This window comes from Heptranchias perlo, chromosome 21 (genome assembly GCF_035084215.1).
Source record: "Heptranchias perlo isolate sHepPer1 chromosome 21, sHepPer1.hap1, whole genome shotgun sequence".
Lineage (NCBI taxonomy): Eukaryota > Metazoa > Chordata > Chondrichthyes > Hexanchiformes > Hexanchidae > Heptranchias > Heptranchias perlo.
The window spans coordinates 2248788-2270785 of NC_090345.1; the positions used below are offsets into that span (position 1 = coordinate 2248788).

The window sequence follows — 21998 nt, forward strand, 5'->3', positions numbered from 1 at the left end:
CCCGATTACACCCGTCACACCCTACCCGTCACACCCCGCCCGATTACACCCGTCACACCCCGCCCGATTACACCTGCCCATCACGAGCCTTGCCCGTCGCACCCTGCCCGATTACACCTCACCCATCACACCCTGCCCGATTTTCCTTTCCACTGATATTGGTGGTTTGAGCAGGAGTTCAGGAGTTAGTGCGATGAGTCTTGATTGAGGATGTGGGAAGGATGGGTGGGTAGGACGGGGGATTTGGGGCTCAGGAAGAACAAGTGGAGCAATGCTCACAGCACCATCAATATATTCAAGAGAGAGAGAGAGAAGGCAGACTTTGAGAAAGAGTCCCACCTAAAACCTGAACATATCCGTGCTGTATCAGCACAGACTCTGATGCTGAGAGGCCCGTTTCCCTGCCCTCGAGGTGAGCTGTCTGTCTCTCTCAGCCTTTGATGCCTATTTTCCAGGAGCCAAGAATTCCTCCACCTTTGATTTGCATTTTCCATTGTGTTGTAATTGCTTTATTCATTTTCGGGAAGTGGCAAGGCCGGCATTTATTGCCCATCCCGAACAACTGAGGGACTCGCTCCGCCACTTCAGAGGGCAGTTAAGAGTCAACCACATTGGTGTGGGACTGGAGTCACATGTAGGCCCAGACCGGGTAAGGACGGCAGGTTTCCTTCCCTAAAGGACATTAATGAACCAATTGGGTTTTTAACAACAATCCGACAGCTTCAGGGTCACTTCAACTGAGACTGGGATCAGGGTATGAATTCTGACTTGTTTTTTTGCTGGTGATAAAAACTCATTAGTAACTTTAGTAACTAATTAAAACTCATCTCAGAATAAATGGGCTGACTCAGCCCATCATAAAGGGGAGATTTACTAGAGATGGTCAAGGGTTTTGATACAGTAAATAAGGAGAAACTGTTTCCAGTGGCAGGAGGGTCGGTAACCAGAGGACACAGATTTAAGATAATCGGCAAAAGAACCAGAGGGGAGATGAGGAGAATTTTTTTTACGCAGTGAGTTGTGATGATCTGGAATGCGCTGCCTGAAAGGGCGGTGGAAGCAGATTCAATAATAACTTTCAAAAGAGAATTGGATAAATACTTGAAGGGGAAGAATTTACAGGGCTTTGGGGAAAGAGCGGGGGCAATGGGACTAATTGGATAGCTCTTTCAAAGAGGCCATTTGGCCCATTGTGCACAGGCACAATGGGCCAAATGGCCTCCTGTACTGTAAGATTCTATGATCGTTCAACACTGAAATCGGAACAAATACACTTGCATTCTGAAAAGTCTCTGGTGTCTGGTTTTGACTTTAGAAATTTCTGTACAAACCGCACCCCAGACGATGGCAGAGTTGGAGGAGACTGAAATCCAAGGATACGGTAATTCCAAGTAAACGGACACTGGCCGTACTGTAAAAGAATTGATTGGGGGAGGGGGAAGGAAGCAAGGTTGCCAGCTGTGGTTGGACATAATCCTACAGGTTTCATCACATGGCCTCCTGCCTTCAACCACCCAGTCCAATATTTTTATAATTAATAAACAAAAGTATTCAAAGAAAATTAAAAAAATAGACAATATTTAATTCCCCTGTAATTTTTCTTCCTGGGTTTGTATATGGAGTGTCCAGATGATTAATCTTTAATTCCTGGAGACTCCAGGACAATCCTGGAGGGTTGGTGACTGCGCAGTTCTCTGGTATAAAGCCAGCAGTGTGAAGTGTTGCCATGTGTTTGACAGATGTCGATTCGATAAACACAATATCAATGGCCCTTTTCACAGCCTGGCTGGCTACCATATCGAGTGAGTGGAGTCATGACTGACTGTGCTCGGGAGCTCGCTGGCAGGGCCTGAGGTTTAAGCATCTATTAACCAGTTTCCTAAAGCTTATCTCTAAACAAACAAGCTAATTTGGCCGATGTGGGATGTCAGATAGGGTTGCCAACTTTGGTTGAAAGCATTCCTAGAAGTTTCGTTGTGTCAGCTATGGTTCAGTGGGCAGCACTCTCGCCTCTGAGTCAGGAGGTCGTGGGTTCAAGTCCCACTCCAGAGACTTGAGCACAAAATCCAGGCCAACACGCCCAGTGCAGGTCTCATTCTTCCTGCCAAAATGCATTACTTCACATTTCTCTGCGTTAACTTTCACCACTCTATGTCTTCTTGAAGTCTGTTATTATCCTCCACATTACTACATTCTCGAGTTTCGTGTCATCTGCAAACTTTGAAATTATACCCTCTTTACTCATTGATAGCAAAAAGAGCAGTGCTCCTAATACTGACCCCTGGGGGACACCACTGTATACTTCACTCCAGTCTGAAAAACAACCGGTCACCATTACTCCCTGCTTCCTGTCCTTTAGCCAATTTTATATCCATGCTGCCAATGTCCACTTTAATCCCACAGGATTCTATTATGTTGCAATTTCGCTAACGCCTTCTGAAAGTCAACATTAACCCCACTACCCTCATCAACCCTCTCCGTTACTTCATCAAAGAACTCAAAATCAAGTTTGTGAGACACGATTTGTTTTTAACGCGCTGGCTGTTATTGAGTAATCCGGAAGCTGTCGGATTGTCATAAACACCCAGCTGGTTCACTGATGTCCTTTAGGGAAGGGAACCTGCCGTCCTTAGCCGGTCTGGCCTATATGTGACTCCAGTCCCACACCAACGTGGTTGACTCTTAACTGCCCTCTGAAGTGGCCACTCAGTTGCATCAAACCCACTACTCAGGATAACCAGAGAGGATCAATAAATCCCGGGCTCACTCACATCTCGAGAATTAACTTTTAAAAAAAAACATGTGATGGTGTAACGGGGAGACAGCGGGGCTGGGTTTGGGGGAGGGTGGGGTGGGGTTGAATGGTCTGTCTTGGGTGTCCCTCTGCCTCCGTATCTTTTGTACCAGTGTCTAAGGGTTCCTCTCTTGATGCACAGACGTCTGGTAAAATGGTTGGAGATCCTCAGTATCTGCCCAGTGTGCAACAAACCCGCCCCAAAACAGAGCGAGCAGCGTCGGGAGAGTAGAACCAGCATTGGTGGAGCTGGTCAGAGCCGGCGTGGGGGGGGGTGTAATATGAGAAAGGAAGGCGGTTTTTACAATGAGACAGGATGAGACTCTCTGCATATTAATACCAAAGAGTAGTTTTATATTAAAAATCCCTTCTCTCGTGACTGAGATGTGTTCACTTTTTCCCCCCACTGTAAGGTTTTTTTTAAATCCACATTACTGGTGAAAGTGTACATGGCTGTTGGACCTTGCTCGCTCACACCCAGGCCACACGAGAGTTGTCAGAATGCACTGTTAGTGTCTTGCACTAGGCACAGCCAGGTGAAGTCTGTAAACGTGCTGCTCGCTGGCTGGCCAGGGTTTCACTGTGGACAAAGGGTGGTAGAAGTGTGGAAACTCTCCCACAAAAAACAGTAGATCCTAGATCCTCAATTAATAATTTTAAATCGGAGATCGATAGATTTTTACTAGCCAAGGATATTAAGGGTGGACGGAGTTAGGATTCAGATCAGCCATGATCTCATTGAATGGCGGAACAGGCTCGAGGGGGCGAATGGCCACTTCCTGTTCCTATGTTCTCAAGAGTAGGTGCGAATTGTCCAATTCTTTCAAGCTGCTACAAACTATTCCGTTTATTCAGGGTGAAGAATGCAGCTGGCTAGGCAACCAGATGCCCAGCAAACATCTGCCCCCACAAGGCAGCCCGCCAGAGTGACTGGTGACACGAGGAAAGGGACAGTGGGCATAGGATCCGAGCAGGCAGACCAGTGGCTGGGAGCAAGCTCTGCGGGTCCTTCGAGATCTTCAGACAGGAAGCCAGCAGCCGCGGGGGAAGGACACAGGCTGGAGGGAGACGTCTAGTCGATGAAAGAAAAAAAAACACGAAACGTCTGTTCTTTCTCCTCAACAATTACGTGACCCTCGTTCTCTGAAATTGCAGGATTTGCCATCACGTATTCTTAAGGTTTCGCTCGGGCGGTCGTAGGGTCAAACAGGCATTCTCGAAATCTCTCTCTTCAGCAGAGTCTGGAGGGAGAGCTGTTTGTTGGTTATGTTACAGCACCAGCTGAAGTATAGGAGGAGGGCAGGCAGGGAAACAGGGTGTATCACACATTTGGGGGCGGGGGGGGGGGGCGGCTGGGGGAAAGAGAGGGCAAGATCCTATGTAGCTCCCATCGGGGAGGGAAGAAATACAAGTTGAAAAAAAAGTGGAGCCTCTGTCGATGGGCCAGTCGGTAAATAAATAAATTATGTGGTTTTGAGACACGCAGTAGGCAGGACAGAACTGGGGCTCTAAACCCCTGGGTTAGAGTCCAGTAGGGTTCTGGCTGCTGCCCTTTGAACCCAGCTGGACAGGTGTAAAAGTCACAGCACCGAGCACTCAGGGCAGGGATTACTGGGCACAAGCCCACTGGGACTTGGGCGCCTGGAGACGGAAGCTGCTCAGGAACGTTTACCGTAAGCTGGAGATCTGAAGGAGAGTTGGTGGGCTACAACGTATATACCGTTACTCCCTGCCACCAATATGAAGCTTTCCCAGGTCTCTGCCCATCAACAGCTGGCGACCCCAGCCCTGCCAGTGAAGACTCTGGGAGCGCAGGGCCGTACAGCTGTCTGGAAGCAGGCACCTCAGTTACACCGGGAACACTCAGTGGCTCCTGCTGTTCGCTGGCTTTGATGAAAGGGTCGAGCAGCCAACAGCAGAGGTCGATGGCGAGGGAGCCCACATCACTTCTAAAGACACTTTTATATTGTCCTAGAGCCGCCAGGTGTCTCTGCGCAGCAACAACTGGCTGGGGAGCCCCTGGCCCCGTAGGAACATCTGGAATTGTATCACCCAACCTCCTGTAGAAGGATAGAAGCTCACGCGGGCAGGACACCTCCAATATCACAAAACACACACCTTTATTACACTTCAGCAACCTCACAGCTGGAGTTCTGTTCCCGATACAGACACGCCCCACCCTCTGCCCATCACCTAGGCTATGCCAACTCATGCCCCTTTCGGTTCAAAGGTCACACCCTCTACGCAGGTGCATTTGAGCTGAGGAGAGGCTGAACGCACCCAGGCACTTTCACCTTCGAACTCTGCTCACTTTGCCCAAAGGTCAGTCATGTGCTGCGTCCTAGGTTTCACGATGCCGTGTCATGGACCCAACGGACAGAGCTCGTTAGCCATCGCAGGCGGAGGGGAGGCTCCTGAAACGCATTGTGGCCTCTGGTTACTGCGGACCGATGCATTCACAAGAGGCGCACTGGGTTTGGCACCGGGGCTGGGACTAATTTTTGAGCGAATACTGCTCATTGCCAATCAAGCACAAATAACCAGCAGGAGCGACGTTCTTGCTTGGCGATGTGTCAGGGTGGAGGAGGAGCAGGCGAGCATTCTTGCTTGGCGAGGAGAAGGAGCAGGCGAGCGTTGTGCTGCTGGTCACGAGCAAGGTCAAGCCAGCACTTGGCTGAGAGATTCCGGGAAGCGCTGTGGCTCTGACCGGTGCTGCGGCAGCCACCAGAGGCCGCTGGCAAGCAGGGCAGGGGAGAGACATGGGGGAGCCTGCCCCCGCACCCGCCCCAGTCACCGTAACAGACAGATACCAGATTCCAAATCGCCAGCTCGATACGGATTTGAAACACAAATTGAATGGCTCGAACACCAATGGAGAATCTCAGAACCTTTTGGGGCGTCGTTCCCTTAAAACATGGTTGGCCAAATCATCAATGGATTGTCCAGAGATCCTTCCGTTCCCTTCCCCAAAACACACAGGGCCTCCTACTCCAGCAGAGCAGTCGAGGAGCCTAATATACAAAAGTGTACAGAAAGAATTCGCGGCCACCGATCTGGTTAACTGTCCACCAGCGAGCTCTTAGACTCCACGTATTCCAACGCCTTCTCCTTCACAGCCCGCACGCTCTCCGCACTCCCGTGCTTCTTCTCGTACTCGAGGTATCGCTTGAAGAAGAACTTCATCTTCTTTGGAGCCAGTTTGAGGTGCACGACTCTTTCGAAGAGGTGTCTAGGGGCAGAAGGAGGGAGAGAGAGAGAGGGAAGGCGGCGTTAGTCTCTGCTCTGTGTGCTGGGAGGTGTCTGCACTGAATCACGCTGAACTGCGAGCAGCCCTCTGGGACTTCATCTAAGTGGTCGTTCTTCAAGTGCTAACCTAGACGATGACTGCGAACAGGTAATTAAACCACAGAGGGTGGAGGGGGCATCACAGCAGAGTCCGATGTAGAAGCAGAAAGTATCAATTCATTCAGAAAATAACATTTTGGGATACAGTCCATGAGTAATTTGAGACCTGACGTGTGGTAAGTGTCGGAGGCTCGGGAGGAACGGGTGAATTTGGACCTATGGTTCCCAAAGCTCTCCCCCACTGGGGGTTTTCCTCACCTCACGTCTGGGTCTGTTGTAGACTCATTGATAAAGATCGATTGCTGTGATTGGTCAACAATCCATTATCGTTATATCATGCGACTACCAGGATGGTAGAAGGTGAACTAGATGGACCCTGGTCTTTAGTCTAGCGATTCCTATCAGCCTGTTCCTGCAGGGGCACTGGAGCAGAAGTCAGGAGTAGAAACTCTGCCTGATTTTCTCCCCCCCCCCTCCCCCCCCAACCTGCGCTGAGGCAAATTCTACCATCCTCACCTCGGCCAAGATCACCTAACTCAGGACAGATTTCCGGGATTAAACCCAGGACTTTCTGGCACCACTCAATACTGGAAGATTCCTGTAAAGCTGGATATCCCAGCAGTTTGTCTTCATGTAGTTGTGTACTATGGAACTTTTGGGGGGACTCACCTGCAAACCCACGTTCCTATTCATTTACAGGTAACCCAAGGTACTGATTTAGGATTACGGTATCCTAGTGGTTATGATATTGAACTAGCAACTCACAGGTTCCCTGTTCAAATCCCACCATGGGAAAATTGGGAAATTGAATTCAGTATATCTGGTAATGGGCTGGCACCAGATAAAATGACCATGAATCTGCCGTCCTTACCCGGTCTGGGTCTATGAGACTCCAGTCCCACACCAACGTGGTTACTCTTAATGCCTTTGAGTTTAGAAGGTTGAGGAATGATCTAATTTTGAAGTGTTTAAACTGATAAAGGAGATTCGATAGGCAAGACACAATGAATTGTGGGGGAGTCCAAAACAAGGGGGCAGAACCTTAAAATTAGAGCCAGGCTGTTCAGGGCTGATGTCAGGAAGCACTTCTTCACACAAAGGGGAATGGGAATCTGGAACTCTCTCCCCCAAAAAGCTGTTGAGGCTGGGGGTTAATTGTAAATTTCAAGACTGAGATAGATAGCTTAACTGCAATTGATACTAGCTCAATTGCTAAATTTAAATCTGAGATAGATAGCTTTTTGGCAACCAAAGGTATTAAGGGATATGGGCCAAAGGCAGGTATATGGAGTTAGATCACAGATCAGCCATGATCTTATCAAATGGCGGAGCAGGCTCGAGGGGCTGAATGGCCTACTCCTGTTCCTCTGTTCCTATGAGATCGATCGATTTTTGTTAGGCAAGGGTATTTAGGGAACCAAGGCGGGTAGATGGAATTAAGATACAGATCAGCCATGATCTAATTGAATGGTGGAACAGGCTCGAAGGGCTGAATGGCCTCCTCCTGTTCCTATTTCCTTTGGTGGGGGAATCCAGAACAAGGGGGCACTAAATTAGAGCTAGGCCATTTAGAAGTGATGTCAGGAAGCATTTCTTCACACAAAAAGTAGTGGAAATCTGGAACTCTCTCCCCCAGAAAGCTGTGGACGCTGGGGGGGGTCAACTGAAAATGTAAAAACAGAGACAGATTTCTGTTGGGTATCGAGGGATATGGAACAGAGCCGGGTAAACAGGATTGTGGTTCACATCATCCATGATCTCAATGAATGGCGGAACAGGCTCGAGGGGCAGAATGCCCTCCTCCTGTTCCTATAATCTCACAGGGCAACCAAGGATGGGCAATAAATGCGGCCATGCCCATATCACGAGAACAAATATATATTTTAAAAGTTCTAGTGCCAATGAGGCAACAGGACTAAAAAACACAACCCTTTCCAAATCTCCAGACCTTTGAAGAGGGGAAGGCAGCAAACAAGAAATGTAATGGGCTCCGTGGGATGGATTTCAGGCCTTGGGGTGGGCCGGGCATGTATGTGGCTTTTGGGTCAGTCTGCAGATATTTGCTGCAAAAGACCCGAATATTTGGGCCTAAACCAGTGTGGCCTCTCTCCCCATCCTACTGTTTATTAACACCAGGGCTTGTGCATCTTCTGGTGGGGGAAGGGGGTTGGGTTGAGAAAAAATAATTAACTCAAGGTGCTAAAGCTTCAAGTGTTTTTAAACTGATTCCAGACATTCTCAGCTACGTTGGGTTGTAAAGAGACAACTAAAAGCAACATTCGAGCTGCCTCTCCACCAGTGTGCACTGAACACAAGTAGGAAATCCTCTGTAGCTGGTAACAGCAACTCGTAACTGGAAGGTGAGCCACCATGATCACAGCCCCCGACTGTTAGGTGCTTCGATCAGACGGGAAGCATCTCACTGCACGGCCCGAAGAGCAAAGAATTCTCCAAGTGTCCAGCGGGATTCTTGTCTTTGGTGGAAGTGGGTGGCCCCCGGTCCTCGTCGTGTGGGTTGAGGGAGCCTGCCCGCCCCTATAAGACTAACCCCCTATTGGCTGATATAAACGGTTACGGCCATGGAAGGAGCGTTCACGTCATGGCCTGTTAATCCTCCCAATACTCTCCGAGGGGAGAGTGCGAAGATATGGAAACAGCAACAACTAACGCCTCCAAAAACAAATTCAACTTCTCATTGCTGTCCCTGGTGCAGAATGACTGCCGTGTTTTGGCGACATCACACCACGAAACGATTCATTGTACATGAATCATCTCGAGCGGTTTTGACAAAGTGGTAAGTTGTGGGTTTGAGTCCCACTTCAGAGATTTGAGCCCATAATCCGACACTCCCAGTGCAGCACCGAGGGAGTGCTGCACTGTCAGAGGTGCCGTCTTTTGGGGAGACATTAAACTGAGGTCCCGTCTGCCTGCTCAGGTGGACATAAGAGATCCCATGGCACTATTTCAGAGAGCAGGGGAGTTCTCCCCGGTGTCCTGGCTGATATTTATCCCTCAACCAACACCTAAAAACAGATTATCTGGTAATTTATCTCATTGCTATTTGTGGGATCTTGCTGTGTGCAAATTGGCTGCCGCGTTTCCTACATTACAACAGTGATTCCGCTTCAAAAGTACTTCATTGGCTGAAGTGCTTTGGAAAGTCCTGAGGTTGTGAAAGGCGCTATATAAATGCAGTGATATTATTTCTAAGGCTGGCTTGGTTTGACCCACCTCACTTCCTCCTGGCTGCCGTGCTTCACCATCATGTCGATGTAGACCGACCACAGGTCCGTGCGCTTGGGGTAACTGCTCAACGTGTTCTCAAACATGGCCCTGGCCCGCTCCGTGTCCCCGAGACCAAACTCCAGCTGTGCAAACTTGGCAATTACGTCAACATCTGGAATGAAGAGTACTGCGTGAATATAATGTGAAATGAGTCATCACTGCCTTCAACCAACAGCTGTTTCAGGGTTAGAAGATGGGTGGGAGGAGGCTCGTGTGGAGCATAAACACTGGCACAGACCTGTTGGGCCGAATGGCCTGTTTCAGTGCTGTAAAATTCTACGTGAGTCTATGTAATTCCTTCCAGGACAGTGGAGAACATGGAGCTTTCAATCACAGGGGTAAACAAACAAACAAAACCCTGCAGGGTCGTCAGAATCCAAAAGGTACAGAGATGTTTTGTGTGGGAACTTTGTGTTAACCAAGAAGGTAATGGGGTCGGTGCAGTGCACTGAAATGCTGCACTATCCCGTTTTCTCACAGAACGGGGTCTCCCGATATTTCTGGTGCTCGTGAGGAGCTGCTGCTACCTGCTGTTCACCTGGCCAGAGTTCAGATTGGCAGTTCTTTTTTTAATTCTCGGGAAATGGACGTCGCTGGCAAGACCGGCATTTATTGCCCACCTCTAGTTGCCCTGAAGGTGGTGGTGAGCCGCCTTCTCGAACCGCTGGTAGTGGTTTAATATAACTGAGTGACTGCCTAGGCCACTTCGGAGGGCAGTTAGGAGTCAACCACGTTGGTGTGGGACTGGGGTCACATACAGGCCCAGGCCGGGTAAGGACGGCAGGTTTCCTTCCCTAAAGGACATTAGTGAAGCAGTTGGTTTTTACGACAATCCGACAGCTTCATGGTCACTTTTACTGAGACCAGATTTTTATTTCCACATTTAAAAACAATGAATTCAAATTCTCAAACTGTCTACAGTGGGATTGACGTTCTCTGGATTATTAGTCCAGTAACAGAACCACTACATCTGGCCGATGACCAACTTGTCGGGGAAGAGAAGCAAGCAGCGTTTCTTTCGGGTTGATGTGACTTTAGGATGACACACCCGGCGATGTAAGTGGAGATCCCAGGCGACTCTCTGTGGCCGACAGTATGATCAGATACCCGAGTCACTGCACTGTCAAAGAGTGACCAAGCAGCCTGGCTCATTCCCGGACCTGGGAATGAGCCAGGTCAACGGCCTAAAATAGTACTGGGGCTGTTGGCTGGACAAGCAGTGGGAGGGTCCCCAGTGCTCTGTGCTAGATAGCTGGTTAAGCCCCCGAGCCGTGGCCCTTGCCAACCTGCACGGAAACAGGCTGCTCATGCCTCCTTTTGCCTTGCGCCATCACTTTTGTCGTTTAATCACCATCACAGACCTTCCCTTTTGTTCTTTGCCAAATGAAGCACATTCCAGGCTCGCTTTAACCTTCCACAGTCTCAGTGGGAATGAAGACAGGCCGACACAGGAGAAGCATTTTAAAAACCCAGCAAGAGCTGCCCCAAACCCAGGACTGGATTGAAAGCGACCTCGAAAATCTGGATCAGCTAATTAAAATCGGGATCGATGCCAAATACCACCCCCCTCACACAGACCACGGACCGACGCCCATCCCCAACTCACGCTCTTTCTGCGGCAGACACTTGAGCGCTCTCTGCAGCAAGGCGTGGGTACAGTCAGCCCGCCCCTGCTTCAGGAGGAAGGTGGCGTAGCTCAGCCAGACAGCTGTTTCTTGGCGGAATCGCTTCAGCATGGTGTTGTACAGGCCGTCTGCTTGCTGGCAAAACACACAAAACATAGCACAATGTCAAAATAACATACTTTGAATGTTTGTAACACTGAATATCAGTCTGGCACACATCCCAGAACCAGTGTTTCCAGCCCTGTAACATTCGGTCAGAGCCATCACCACAGCACTCCCAGACTAACCCCCACCCCGTGAGAAATAAAACCCAGCCACACTGCACAGACCACAGTCTGCAGTGGATTCACCTCAAGGACCAGAGTTCAAATCCAGCCCAGACCAAAGGGGATGGTGCAATCTGTCCGTACATTTACATCTGGGCGACCCGAATCCAGCTCTAATGAGTATGGGGCTGAGGCATAAACTGCATCTGATTAGGGGCTAAGTGGGAATTCGAGAGGGGCACAGGGCAGCCTGGTGTCAGAAATAAGAAATATCACATGTGGAAATAGGGGGCACTCCTCAGATTGGGACAGTGTAGAGGGAGCTTTACTCTGTATCTAACCGGGCCGTACCTGCCCTGGGAGTGTTTGATGGGACAGTGTAGAGGGAGCTTTACTCTGTATCTAACCCGTGCTGTACCTGCCCTGGGAGTGTTTGATGGGACAGTGTAGAGGGAGCTTTACTCTGTATCTAACCCATGCTGTACCTGCCCTGGGAGTGTTTGATGGGACAGTGTAGAGGAAGCTTTACTCTGTATCTAACCTATGCTGTACCTGCCCTGGGAGTGTTTGATGGGACAGTGTAGAGGGAGTTTTACTCTGTATACGATAATCTACGTAAACCCAGTTGTTACTGTGAAGGATGTTGGAGATGTCCGTTTGCCTACCTTGTATTTCTCAGACTTGGTGTAGACGCTGGCCAGCTGCTGGAAGACTTTCAATGGCTCGCAGTACTGCACGGCCCGTTCAAACACTTTCATCAGTGACTCTTCTGTCCCGTAGAGATTCTCCAGGTTCAGCAGGGCCACCCAGATATTCAACTTCTCCTGCTCCTCCCTGCAAATGCAAGAGCGAGAAACAAAAGAGAGAACGGGTGAGAAAGAGCGAGAGGGTGGAAAGAGCAAGAGAATGAGCAGAGAGCGCGAGATCATGGGCAAGGAGAGAGAGAGATGAGCAAGAACAGGAAGTTGCAAAACAGAAATGAAAGGGGCTGGCAGGACTGGATCTGTGATTCTGCACACAAGCCGTATCCTGAGAGAGTTCTTCGAGGTGCCGACAGGCGTTGTGGAAGGGAGCGGAAAATGCAGTGGATGTGGTTTACATGGACTTTCAGAAAGCCTTTGACAAGGTACCACAAAGGAGATAACTGGAGAAAATGAAGGGGTATGGAAATAGGAGGAGGGCAGCAAATTGGATTAAAACTAGTCAGCAGGGAGGAAACAGAGTAGAAGTTAAGGGCAGTTTCTCAGTGTTTGGAAGTGGGTAGATTATGGGTTGATTAAAATTATAAGGGGATGGGACAGAGTATAAAATAATAAGCTGTTTCCAGTGAGTGAGGGGACTAAAATGAGGAGACATGGATACAAAATTAAATGTTAAGAGATTTAGAACAGAGAGCAGGAGAAATGTTTTTACACAGAGGGCGGAATGTGTGAGTGGAGTTATTGACTGAATCAGAGACCATGTCAACATTTAAGAATTGGTTAGATAGGTGGTTGCAGGAAAGGGGGATAAAGGGATCTGGGAACAGGGCGGGAACATGGGATTAAGATACTGCTCACGTGGAGGATAAACCCCAACACAGACTGGTGGGGCCGAATGGCCTGATTCCGTGCTGTAATTTCTAATTCTGTGCAAGCTGAGAGAAATTCCAGGCAGTGGAGGTGAAGATCAGAGGGGGCAACACCCGACATGTCTCCTGGTAGAGAGCTGGGCCAGGGGTTGGGGAGCGCAGAAATCATGGGCCCACCTCCTGCCCTGGGGGAAAAGGACGGAAATCATTTCACCGTGAGCCCCCCCCGCACCCACCTTGCGGTTTAAGGAGGTGGAGGGTGGGTCTCCTGACGGATGATTGGTGGGGTCGCTCGAGCTCGGGTCCAGTCAGGCTCCTACCTGAATGAGATGGTTTTCAGGGCGCGCTCTGCCACTGCCCGGGCCTTGTCCATCTCAGTGGCATGGAGGTGGAACGCCATGTACTGCATCCAGACGATGGAGCTGTCGGGAGAGCTCAGGACCAGACGGTCAAAGTCGTCCGCTGTCTGCGGCTGTCGACTGGGATCCATCAGCTGCCGTTCAACCTTGGCCAGATCTTTCTCCACCTGCTGCTTCCCCGCTTCCCTCTCTCTCCGATTCATCTTGGGCTAAAAAAGAAAAATTATGTATATATATTTTCAGACTAAGATGACATTTCCTGCTTGTCCTCTCCCTCTCCCCCCGTCTGGGGTACAGAGGGTGGGGACCTGCACTGTACCCCACCCAAGTGGTCACCTGACCGTGGGGGGCTGGTCATGTTAGAGGACGCGATTCTTACGCACTCATTTTCCAGTAAGTCACTGAGTTGTGAAAGATGCAAATTATCAGCTAACAATATTTTGAGGATTATTTCTAAGCCGGAAACCGATAAAAACTGAAAATACCCATCAGGTCAGGTAGTATTGTTAGTTGAAAGGTCATCGACCTGAAACATTAACCCTTCCTCTCCCCACAGATACTGCCTGGCCTGCAGTGTGTTTCCAACATTTTCTGCTGTTAGTTCAGGTTTCCAGCATCCGCACTATTTTGCCTTTTGATTCATCCCAAAACTGATGCACGGCCCCGGCTCCCACACCCTCCCCCCCCCCCCGCCTCTCAGCTCTTCCTCCTTTCCCCCCCACCTGGCTCTTCCTTCTTCCCCTCCCCTCTCCTTCCTTCCCCTGGCTCTCCCTCCCCCCTAGCCCACTCCACTCCACATGTTCCTTTTTGCAGTAAAATTATCCACGGAAGGAATATCCCCCCAGTTAAGCAGAAGGGCAGGATCATTAGCAGAGAGTGCTTCTCACACACCCACTGGATTATTTAACTAAAAGGTAGACTATCGCCCCGTTACACCCCTGAGCAAAATGCGAGCGTTAGGAAAACTATAGTCACAGTGCGACAGGCAGCCCTCTCCTACCTTGGTGTCTCCGCTCTCCTCTTCCTCACTGTCCGAGCTCGCGTCTTCCTGTCTCTTTATCGCGGGAGAAATGGTGTTTAAACTCACATCCCAAGCGAAGCCGCTGGACACCTGCAGCCTGGGGAGCTCGGCTTTGACGGGCTCCTGCCCCTGCTCCTGGAGAGAGAGAGGGAGAGGTGATTGGGGGAAGGAGGAACCAATGGCTGTTATCAAAAGCTTCCTAATGATGGCTCGTGGAAGAGACAGGAAGGCATCAGGTTCAATGCCCAATCCCTGCAGGGTTAGCTGATCTCACAGAGGGTGATGGACTGGGCAAAACGACTGGCTTCAGTGCCCTGCGATAGGGAGGGGAAAAAACAGCCGGGGTTCCTGCTGTGACTGATGTCGTGACAGAGCACATGGGTGGACATTGGCTGCAAGGGGCATCACAAGCAGGTCCCCATCCGGCCTTCTGACACTCCGGGCTCACGCATGCAGAACGGTCACTCAGGCCAACATGTCAGTCGTGGCTCAGTGGGTGTCTCTCTCGCCACAGAGTCAGAAGATTGTGGGTTCAAGTCCCACTCCGGGGATTTGAGCACATCATTCAGTGCGTTACTGAGGGAGTGCGGCACCAACGGAGGGGCAGTGCTGCACTATTGGAGGTGCCGTCTTTCGAATGAGACGTTAAACTGAGGCCCCATCTGCCCTCTTAGGAGGATGTAAAAGATCCCATGGCAATATTCGAAGAGCAGGGAGTTCTCCCTGGTGTCCTGGCCAATATTTATCCCTCAACCAAGATCACAAACATATTATCTGGTTATCACATTGCTGTTTGTGGGATCTTGCTGTGCGCAAATTTTGTGTCATGTTTCCTACATTACAACAGTGACTACACTTCAAAAGTACTTCATTGGCTGTAAACCGCTTTGGTACGTCCTGAGGCCGTGACAGGCGCTATATAAATGCAAGTTTTTCTTTTATTGAAGGGCAGCTGCCACTGGAACAACGGGTCCTCAGCGAGAATCAGCACCGACAGGAGAGGATCAGGGGGGAATCGGGGGCTGTCACATGGTCAGGAGCCGATGGTACCGGAGCGTTCAGGATCCCAGACTGAGCACCCGGGAAGTTCAACTCCATTCAGCCTGGCGCAAGGATCAGAAGCCCTGTTTCACTCACCTTATCATCAGCGTCACTCTCCCCCTCTTCCTCTCGACAGTACACCTCCACTCCACTGTCACTCTCCTCAGAATTCTTCACTTTCTTCCTTATTTTCAATTTTTTGGAGGGCAGCTAATGGAAGACAAAACGTTAATGAATCAAATATTTAAAAAAATTGCTCATCAGGCAGTGAGATCACCAGCTCAGTGACAGCAGGAAAAGGGAGAGAACGGAATTTAGGGAACAGCAAAAGTCTTTAGGGCTGAGAAGCCTGTCCCATTCTGATAGATTAACCTGGCTACTCACCTCACTGTACCCCCAAAACACCACCCACTCATCCTATCCCTCAGTCCTTCTCCCTCCACAAACACACCCTATTCACCTTTCACCCCCATTTACAATGACTGCTCCAATTTCCTTCCCTGGGAACTTATCCTCTTTGGGTGAAAAGGTTCTCTGATTTCCCTTCTTACTCTTACCCCCCACACTCTAACTGTTGCCCTGAGATTAGTTTGATAAACCAGTCTCTGTCACGATGACCTGAGTTAACTGTCCATAAGCTGATCGTATCTCCTACAGTGTGGAAGTTGCATTCTGAAATCGGGGACCAGCCCCGCGCTGGACAGCGTGACCCGGGGACCAGCCCCGCGCTGGACAGCGTGACCCGGGGACCAGCCCCGCGCTGGACAGCGTGACCCGGGGACCAGCCCCGCGCTGGACAGCGTGACCCGGGGACCAGCCCCGCGCTGGACAGCGTGACCCGGGGACGAACATTTACGCTTTAGTGTGGTAACTTGCTCTGGGAGTGTCTCTCTACGATACTATTCTCTTTGGACTGACTGATTATTAAACGGTTTTACAGCTTAAAAACAACTAAAACATTTGTTTATAATTAAATGGAAATGTGGAGCATAAAGGATTTGACCAATACTATATAGAGCATAAACATTCAACTAAAATATGATGAATGAGGTCAGTTATGGGTTAATTACCCATTTTAAGAAAAAAGTCTTTGGAATACAAGTCTGAATTGGCAGATTCCACTTGTTACCCGATCCGTGCAGTGATATCAGTAACTGGACCATGTGCTGATTCTTACAGTGAGTGTTAATGGGGGCACATCACTGGCAAGTCTGGTCCTGTCCTCCCGCAACGTCTGCACCCAGCAGCACTGACTGGATAGTGGTTCGAAGCAGGGACCCTGGATACTTACTCCCCCTCAGCCCAGGAGTGCAGAGACAAATTGGACCACCCCCTATCGCCAACCTCAGCTCGCTCAGCACGGACCAAAGGTCTCAGCCTCTATATGACTGAGCCACTCACTGTCAGTGTGGGAGGACGGTGAGGGGAATTAATGTTTCAACTAGGAAAAAAAAAACAAAAATAAACACAGTGAACATTTCAGCATCAATTTACAGGGCTACAGGGAAAGGGACTAATTGGATAGCTCTTTCAAAGGGCCAGCACAGGCACGATGGGCCGGATGGCCTTCTCCTGTGCTGTATAATTCTATGGTTCTACCTGCTCGCTCTCCGAATTTCCCCGCTTCCGTTTTCCTGTCTTCTTGGTGAGCTCCTCCTGCGTTTCATTCAGCTCCTTGGACTCCTTGGGCAGCAGGCCGAGTGACTCTGGCAGCAGATCTGGTTTCTTCGTGTCCTGAGGGAGAAGTGAAAGCTCGACGTGGCCTTGTTTCTTATTCACACTGGAAAGGAATTAAAAAACATAGAACTGGTCACTGGTGCTCTGGAACTGGACACTGGTGCTCTGGAACTGGACACTGGTGCAGCCAGCAAAGGACACACCTCCCACAGGCTGCAAACCCTCCCAAAACACAGCTTGCTAGACAAGTAAAGGAACCGTTGCCATGAACCCTTGCCTGGTAAAGGAATCTACTTTGGTTTCTTAATGGGCCTTGGGGGAGGGTGCAGAGGAGATTTACCAGAATGGTACCAGGGATGAGGGACTTCAGTTATGTGGAGAGACTGGAGAAGCCGGGGTTGTTCTCCTTAGAGCAGAGAAGGTTAAGGGGAGGTTTAATAGAGGTGCTCAAAATCATGAACAGTTTTAGTAGAGTAGATGGGGACAAACTGTTTCCAGTGGCAGGAGGGTCGGTAACCAGAGGACACAGATTTAAGATAATTGGCAAATGAATCAGAGGAGAGGTGAGAATTTATTTTTAAACGCAGCGAGTTGTTCTGATCTGGAATGCGCTGCCTGAAAGGGCGGTGGAAGCAGATTCAACAATAACAATCTCCGAAAGCGTGTGATTTTCAAATAAAATTGTTGGACTATAACCTGGTGTTGTAAGATTCTTTACAACTTTCAAAAGGGAATTGGATAAATACTTGAACAGGAAAAATACGCAGGGCTTTGGGGAAAAAGCAGGGGAGTGGGACTAATTGGATAGCTCTTTCAAAAGAGCTGGTACAGGCACGATGGGCCGAATGGCCTCTTTCTGTGCTGTGTGATTCTACGATCCCCTTTGGTTTTTCTGCCCTCCTCCAGCGAGGGTACCGACTCTCGTTGGGGTACGGTTCACGGGCGCCGGTCACTCTTGGCTGTCTCGCTCCGAGTGATCATCCTTTGGGTGCGAGTCGAGACGATGAGTGTGGACAGGCTCGCCGACCGTGAAGCCCGATCCTGTCCCCACTGGACGTGGGGCCCCCCCACCTCAGGAGTCACTGGACGCTTGCTGGTGTCACTGCCCAGGTCGAGATAAACTAACCCATCACGGAGCGAGCATCAAGCCTGGGATCTTCCTGATCCGTACGGATTAAATCATAAAGGTTATGGCACAGAAGGAGGCCATTCGGCCCATTAAGTCCACGCCGGCTCTCTGCAAGAGCAATCCAGCTAGTCCCACTCCCCCGCTCTTTCCCTGTAGCCCTGCAAATTTCTCTCCTTCAGGGGCCGATGTAATTCCTTTTTGAAAGCCACAATTGACACTGCTTCCACCACCCTTTCAGGCAGTGCATTCCTGTCCTGCCACCTTCAACAACCTGTGTACATATACCCCCAGATCTCTCTGTTCATGCACCCCCATTAGTTCATATTGCCTTTCCTCGTTCTTACCAAAACGCATCACCTCAGGCTTCTCTGTTAAATTTTATCTGACATGTGTCCGCCCATTCCACCACCCTGTCTATATCCTCTTAAAGTCTATCACTATCCTCCTCACTGTTCACTACACTTCCAAGTTTTGTGTCATCTGCAAATTTTGAAATTGTGCCCTGTACAGCCAAGTCCCAGTCATTAATATATATCAAGAAAAGCAGTGGTCCCAGCACCGACCCCTGGGGAACACCACTGTACACCTCCCTCCAGTCCGAAAAACAACCGTTCACCACTACTCTCTGTTTCCTATTACTTAGCCAATTCCATATCCATGTTGTCACTGCCCCCTTTTATTCCATGGGCTTCAATTTTATTGACAAGCCTATTATGCGGCACTTCATCAAACGCCTTCTGAAAGTCCATATACACCACATTAACCGCATTGCCCTCATCTACGCTCTCATACCTCATCAAAAAACTCTATCAGGTTAGTTAAACACGATTTGCCTTTAATAAATCCGTGCTGGCTTCCCTTTATTAATCCACACTTGTCCAAGTGACTGCTAATTCTGTCCCGGATTATCGTTTCTAAAAGTTTCCCCACCACCGAGGTTAAACTGACTGGCCTGTAGTTTCTGGGTTTATCTTTACATCCTTTTTTGATTATTTTAAATCATGAATTTTTCTACTCATCAATGTGGTGGGGTTTCAGAAATCTAATAAAGGCAAGGCAAGCCATCGACCCTCCCGATTCCAAGTAACACACTGGTTCCCTCCCTCTCTGCTCCTTCCACACGGTAAATTCCTACCTCAGTACTTTGACAGTCACCAGCTTTCCTTTCGGGATGTGCTTCAGGTAGAGCTCGTGATCCTTGACGAAGTAATTAGTGGTGTGCTGGTACTGGACACGGCCCGACAAAGAGGCAGAGAGGCTGAAACAGAAAGATCGCACGCTGACATACTCCCAACACCCCCTTCTCCGTACTTATGTGGTGCATTTTGGTAGAAGACTAAAGCTACCTACTCCTTGGAAAATAAGAGTCTAAAAGGGGTTGAGGCGCAAAGGGATCTAGGGGTACAGATACATAAATCATTAAAAGTAGTAACACGGGTTAACAAGGCCATTAAAAAATGCAAACCAAGCACTGGGGTTCATTTCTGGAGGAAATGAATCTTCCCACAGTCCCTTATTAACCCAAAACTAATCCCACTGCCTCCCACTTTCCCTTTAACCCTGTATCTTTCTATGCTTCAAATATTTATTCAATTTTCGCTTAATGCAATGGTCTCTGCCTCAACTCACTGTGGTACGGCACTCCATTCTCCAACCACCCACTGTGAAAAGAAGTTTCTCTTAATGTCCTTCCTCATTCTCGGTGAGGATTTTAAATCCATGACCCCATGTAACTCAATGAGAAGAAATAGTCTCTCCCTATTCACTAACAAACCCGTCACACTAACATCCACCCCCTTCCCACGTCTTATGTGTAGGTCTATTCCTTCCTTTCATTGATGCCTCGTCCCATCTCTCCTGGCTGGAGCCCCCACCCCCCCGTAGGCAGTTACTGGGACAGGGGGTGAAACGACTGAACTGACCAAATGGCCCCCTCCCCCATAAAACGTCCTCCCCCTACAACAGCAGAAAAGCAGAGACCCAAACAGAGTGAGCGCGTGTACATGTCATGCCTGTGTGCATGGGGCTGACCGTGATTCGGGATAGGCACGTGGTATTGTCTAACACCCATACAAAGTGACAGTGGCTCAGAGTTGAGGCCGGCACGAGGTACACGGGTTGTGTGCACTCAGCTCAGACGCCCGCCACCACTGGCTCTCCGCAGGCTGACGCACCAGGTCACGACGGACCTCTCGCACCATCACCACGCTCACCTGACAAAGACTCCGGGCTCCCCGATGGCCTTTATGTAACCCCTCAGGAGCTGCCCCTTTCGAAGGCACCCGATTGATGCAACCTCCGGGTCACGCACTGAAGACACACTTTCAGGGTTCATCCTAGAGAGGAATCACACAGACAGACATCAGCCTGGAAATATTCAGGGAAGGAAGGAAGACAGACGATCCAAAAACAATAAAACAACAGCAGGACGACAATTCTCAAACAAGATCCGATTTAAACACAGGCAACAAACAACATCGGACGGGCTGGCTCAGTTGAAATCCCACGCATTATGTGAGGGATTTTCAGCTCGCTACTGTTTTCTCCATGGATCTAACAACGATTTGGTGAAACAGTTTGTGGTTTAACACAAGCGATAACAATTAGAATAGCACAGCCGTAACCAAGGCTAACGGGCAGCAGGGGTCTGAGTTATAACGGGAAAGGAGGAGAAATGGGCTTTTAAGGCTTGGAAAAAGACGACTAAAAGGGGATCCTTAAAGGCACACGGGGCAGTGAACAGGACAGAAAAGGTAAATTCAGCAACAATTTGCATTTATATAGTAATTTTAACATAGTAAAACGTCAGAATGCGCTTCACAGGAATGATCAACAAACAAAATTTGACACTGAACCGCATAAGGAGATATTAGGACAGGTGACCAAAAGCTTGGTCAAAGAGGTAGGTTTTAAGGAGCGACTTAAAAGGAGGAGAGAGAGGTGGAGAGGTGGAGAGGTTTAGGGAAGGAATTCCAGGGCTTTGGGCACGGCTGAAGGCACGGCCGCCAATGGTGGGGCGATTAAAATCGGGGATGGGCAAGAGGCCAGAATTGGAGGAGCGCAGAGATCTGGGAGGGTTGTAGGGCTGGAGGAGGTTACAGAGATAGGGAGGGGTGAGGCCGTGGAGGGATTTGAAAACAAGGATGAGAATTTTAAATTCAGAACATCAGTTCCAATTAAAAACAGTGCCCCGGGTTTACTTTCTCTCCCCCAGAATATCTGGGATACTTCACTAGGTTCACGTCCCCTCTCCGAGTCATCCCTTCTCACGGCAGAATAGCAGTAATCTACTTATCAAGTCACTCCCCTTCGCTCTTCCCTGTAGTGCTGGGGTTCGATCCTCACGCTCCCCCCTGCACCAGCCTCTAGTCCGGGCCCCCCGTCTCCCTGTGGAGCCGATCATACGCAGCACCCCAGTGCTGGTCTGACCAGAGACTGACTGAGAAATGCTCACCTCGAGTTCCGGAGGGAAACTCCCAACTGATTCTCTTCCTTGGAAATAACACAGCACCTATAAAACCGCAAAACACAGAGCGGGTAAAGCAGAGGCCAGAACAAGAGGCCAAATTCAAACAGGTCTGAGGAAAATGACAACTACTAATGAATGGATCAGAGTTGGTGAGGAGGAGGGAGGAGCTGTGAAGGGTCACACATGAAATGTTAGATTGTCCTTCGTCTCGGAGGCTGACGGGCCGGCTGCGTTTCTCCAACAAGCTCAGCATTTTAAAATATATTTTCACCAAAATCCCTTTGTTTGAAACCAGAGGGGTGGGGGGGAAAGGAGCACGGTCTCCTGCCGGCACGGGGGAGGAGACACGGCCTCCCGCTGGCACCGGGGTTTCCACATCAGTTAGGAAATGCAGTACAGCGGTGACATCTGCTGGCA

General features: G+C 49.6%; 1 protein-coding gene across 1 annotated transcript in view; it reads right to left on the minus strand.

Moving 5' to 3' along the window:
- Nucleotides 1-4895: 4895 nt before the first annotated feature.
- Nucleotides 4896-21998, minus strand: part of pdcd11 (programmed cell death 11) — a 55982-nt gene continuing 38879 nt past the window's right edge. The window contains exons 27-37 of the mRNA XM_068001972.1: nt 21567-21623; nt 20326-20448; nt 19248-19370; nt 16906-17086; nt 15403-15516; nt 14245-14400; nt 13206-13453; nt 11981-12149; nt 11031-11184; nt 9371-9536; nt 4896-6023 (exon numbers count right to left, since the gene is read on the minus strand). Of these exons, the coding sequence (XP_067858073.1) occupies nt 5852-6023; nt 9371-9536; nt 11031-11184; nt 11981-12149; nt 13206-13453; nt 14245-14400; nt 15403-15516; nt 16906-17086; nt 19248-19370; nt 20326-20448; nt 21567-21623 (1663 nt within the window). The 3' untranslated portion in view covers nt 4896-5851. The remainder of the gene's footprint in view (nt 6024-9370; nt 9537-11030; nt 11185-11980; nt 12150-13205; nt 13454-14244; nt 14401-15402; nt 15517-16905; nt 17087-19247; nt 19371-20325; nt 20449-21566; nt 21624-21998) is intronic.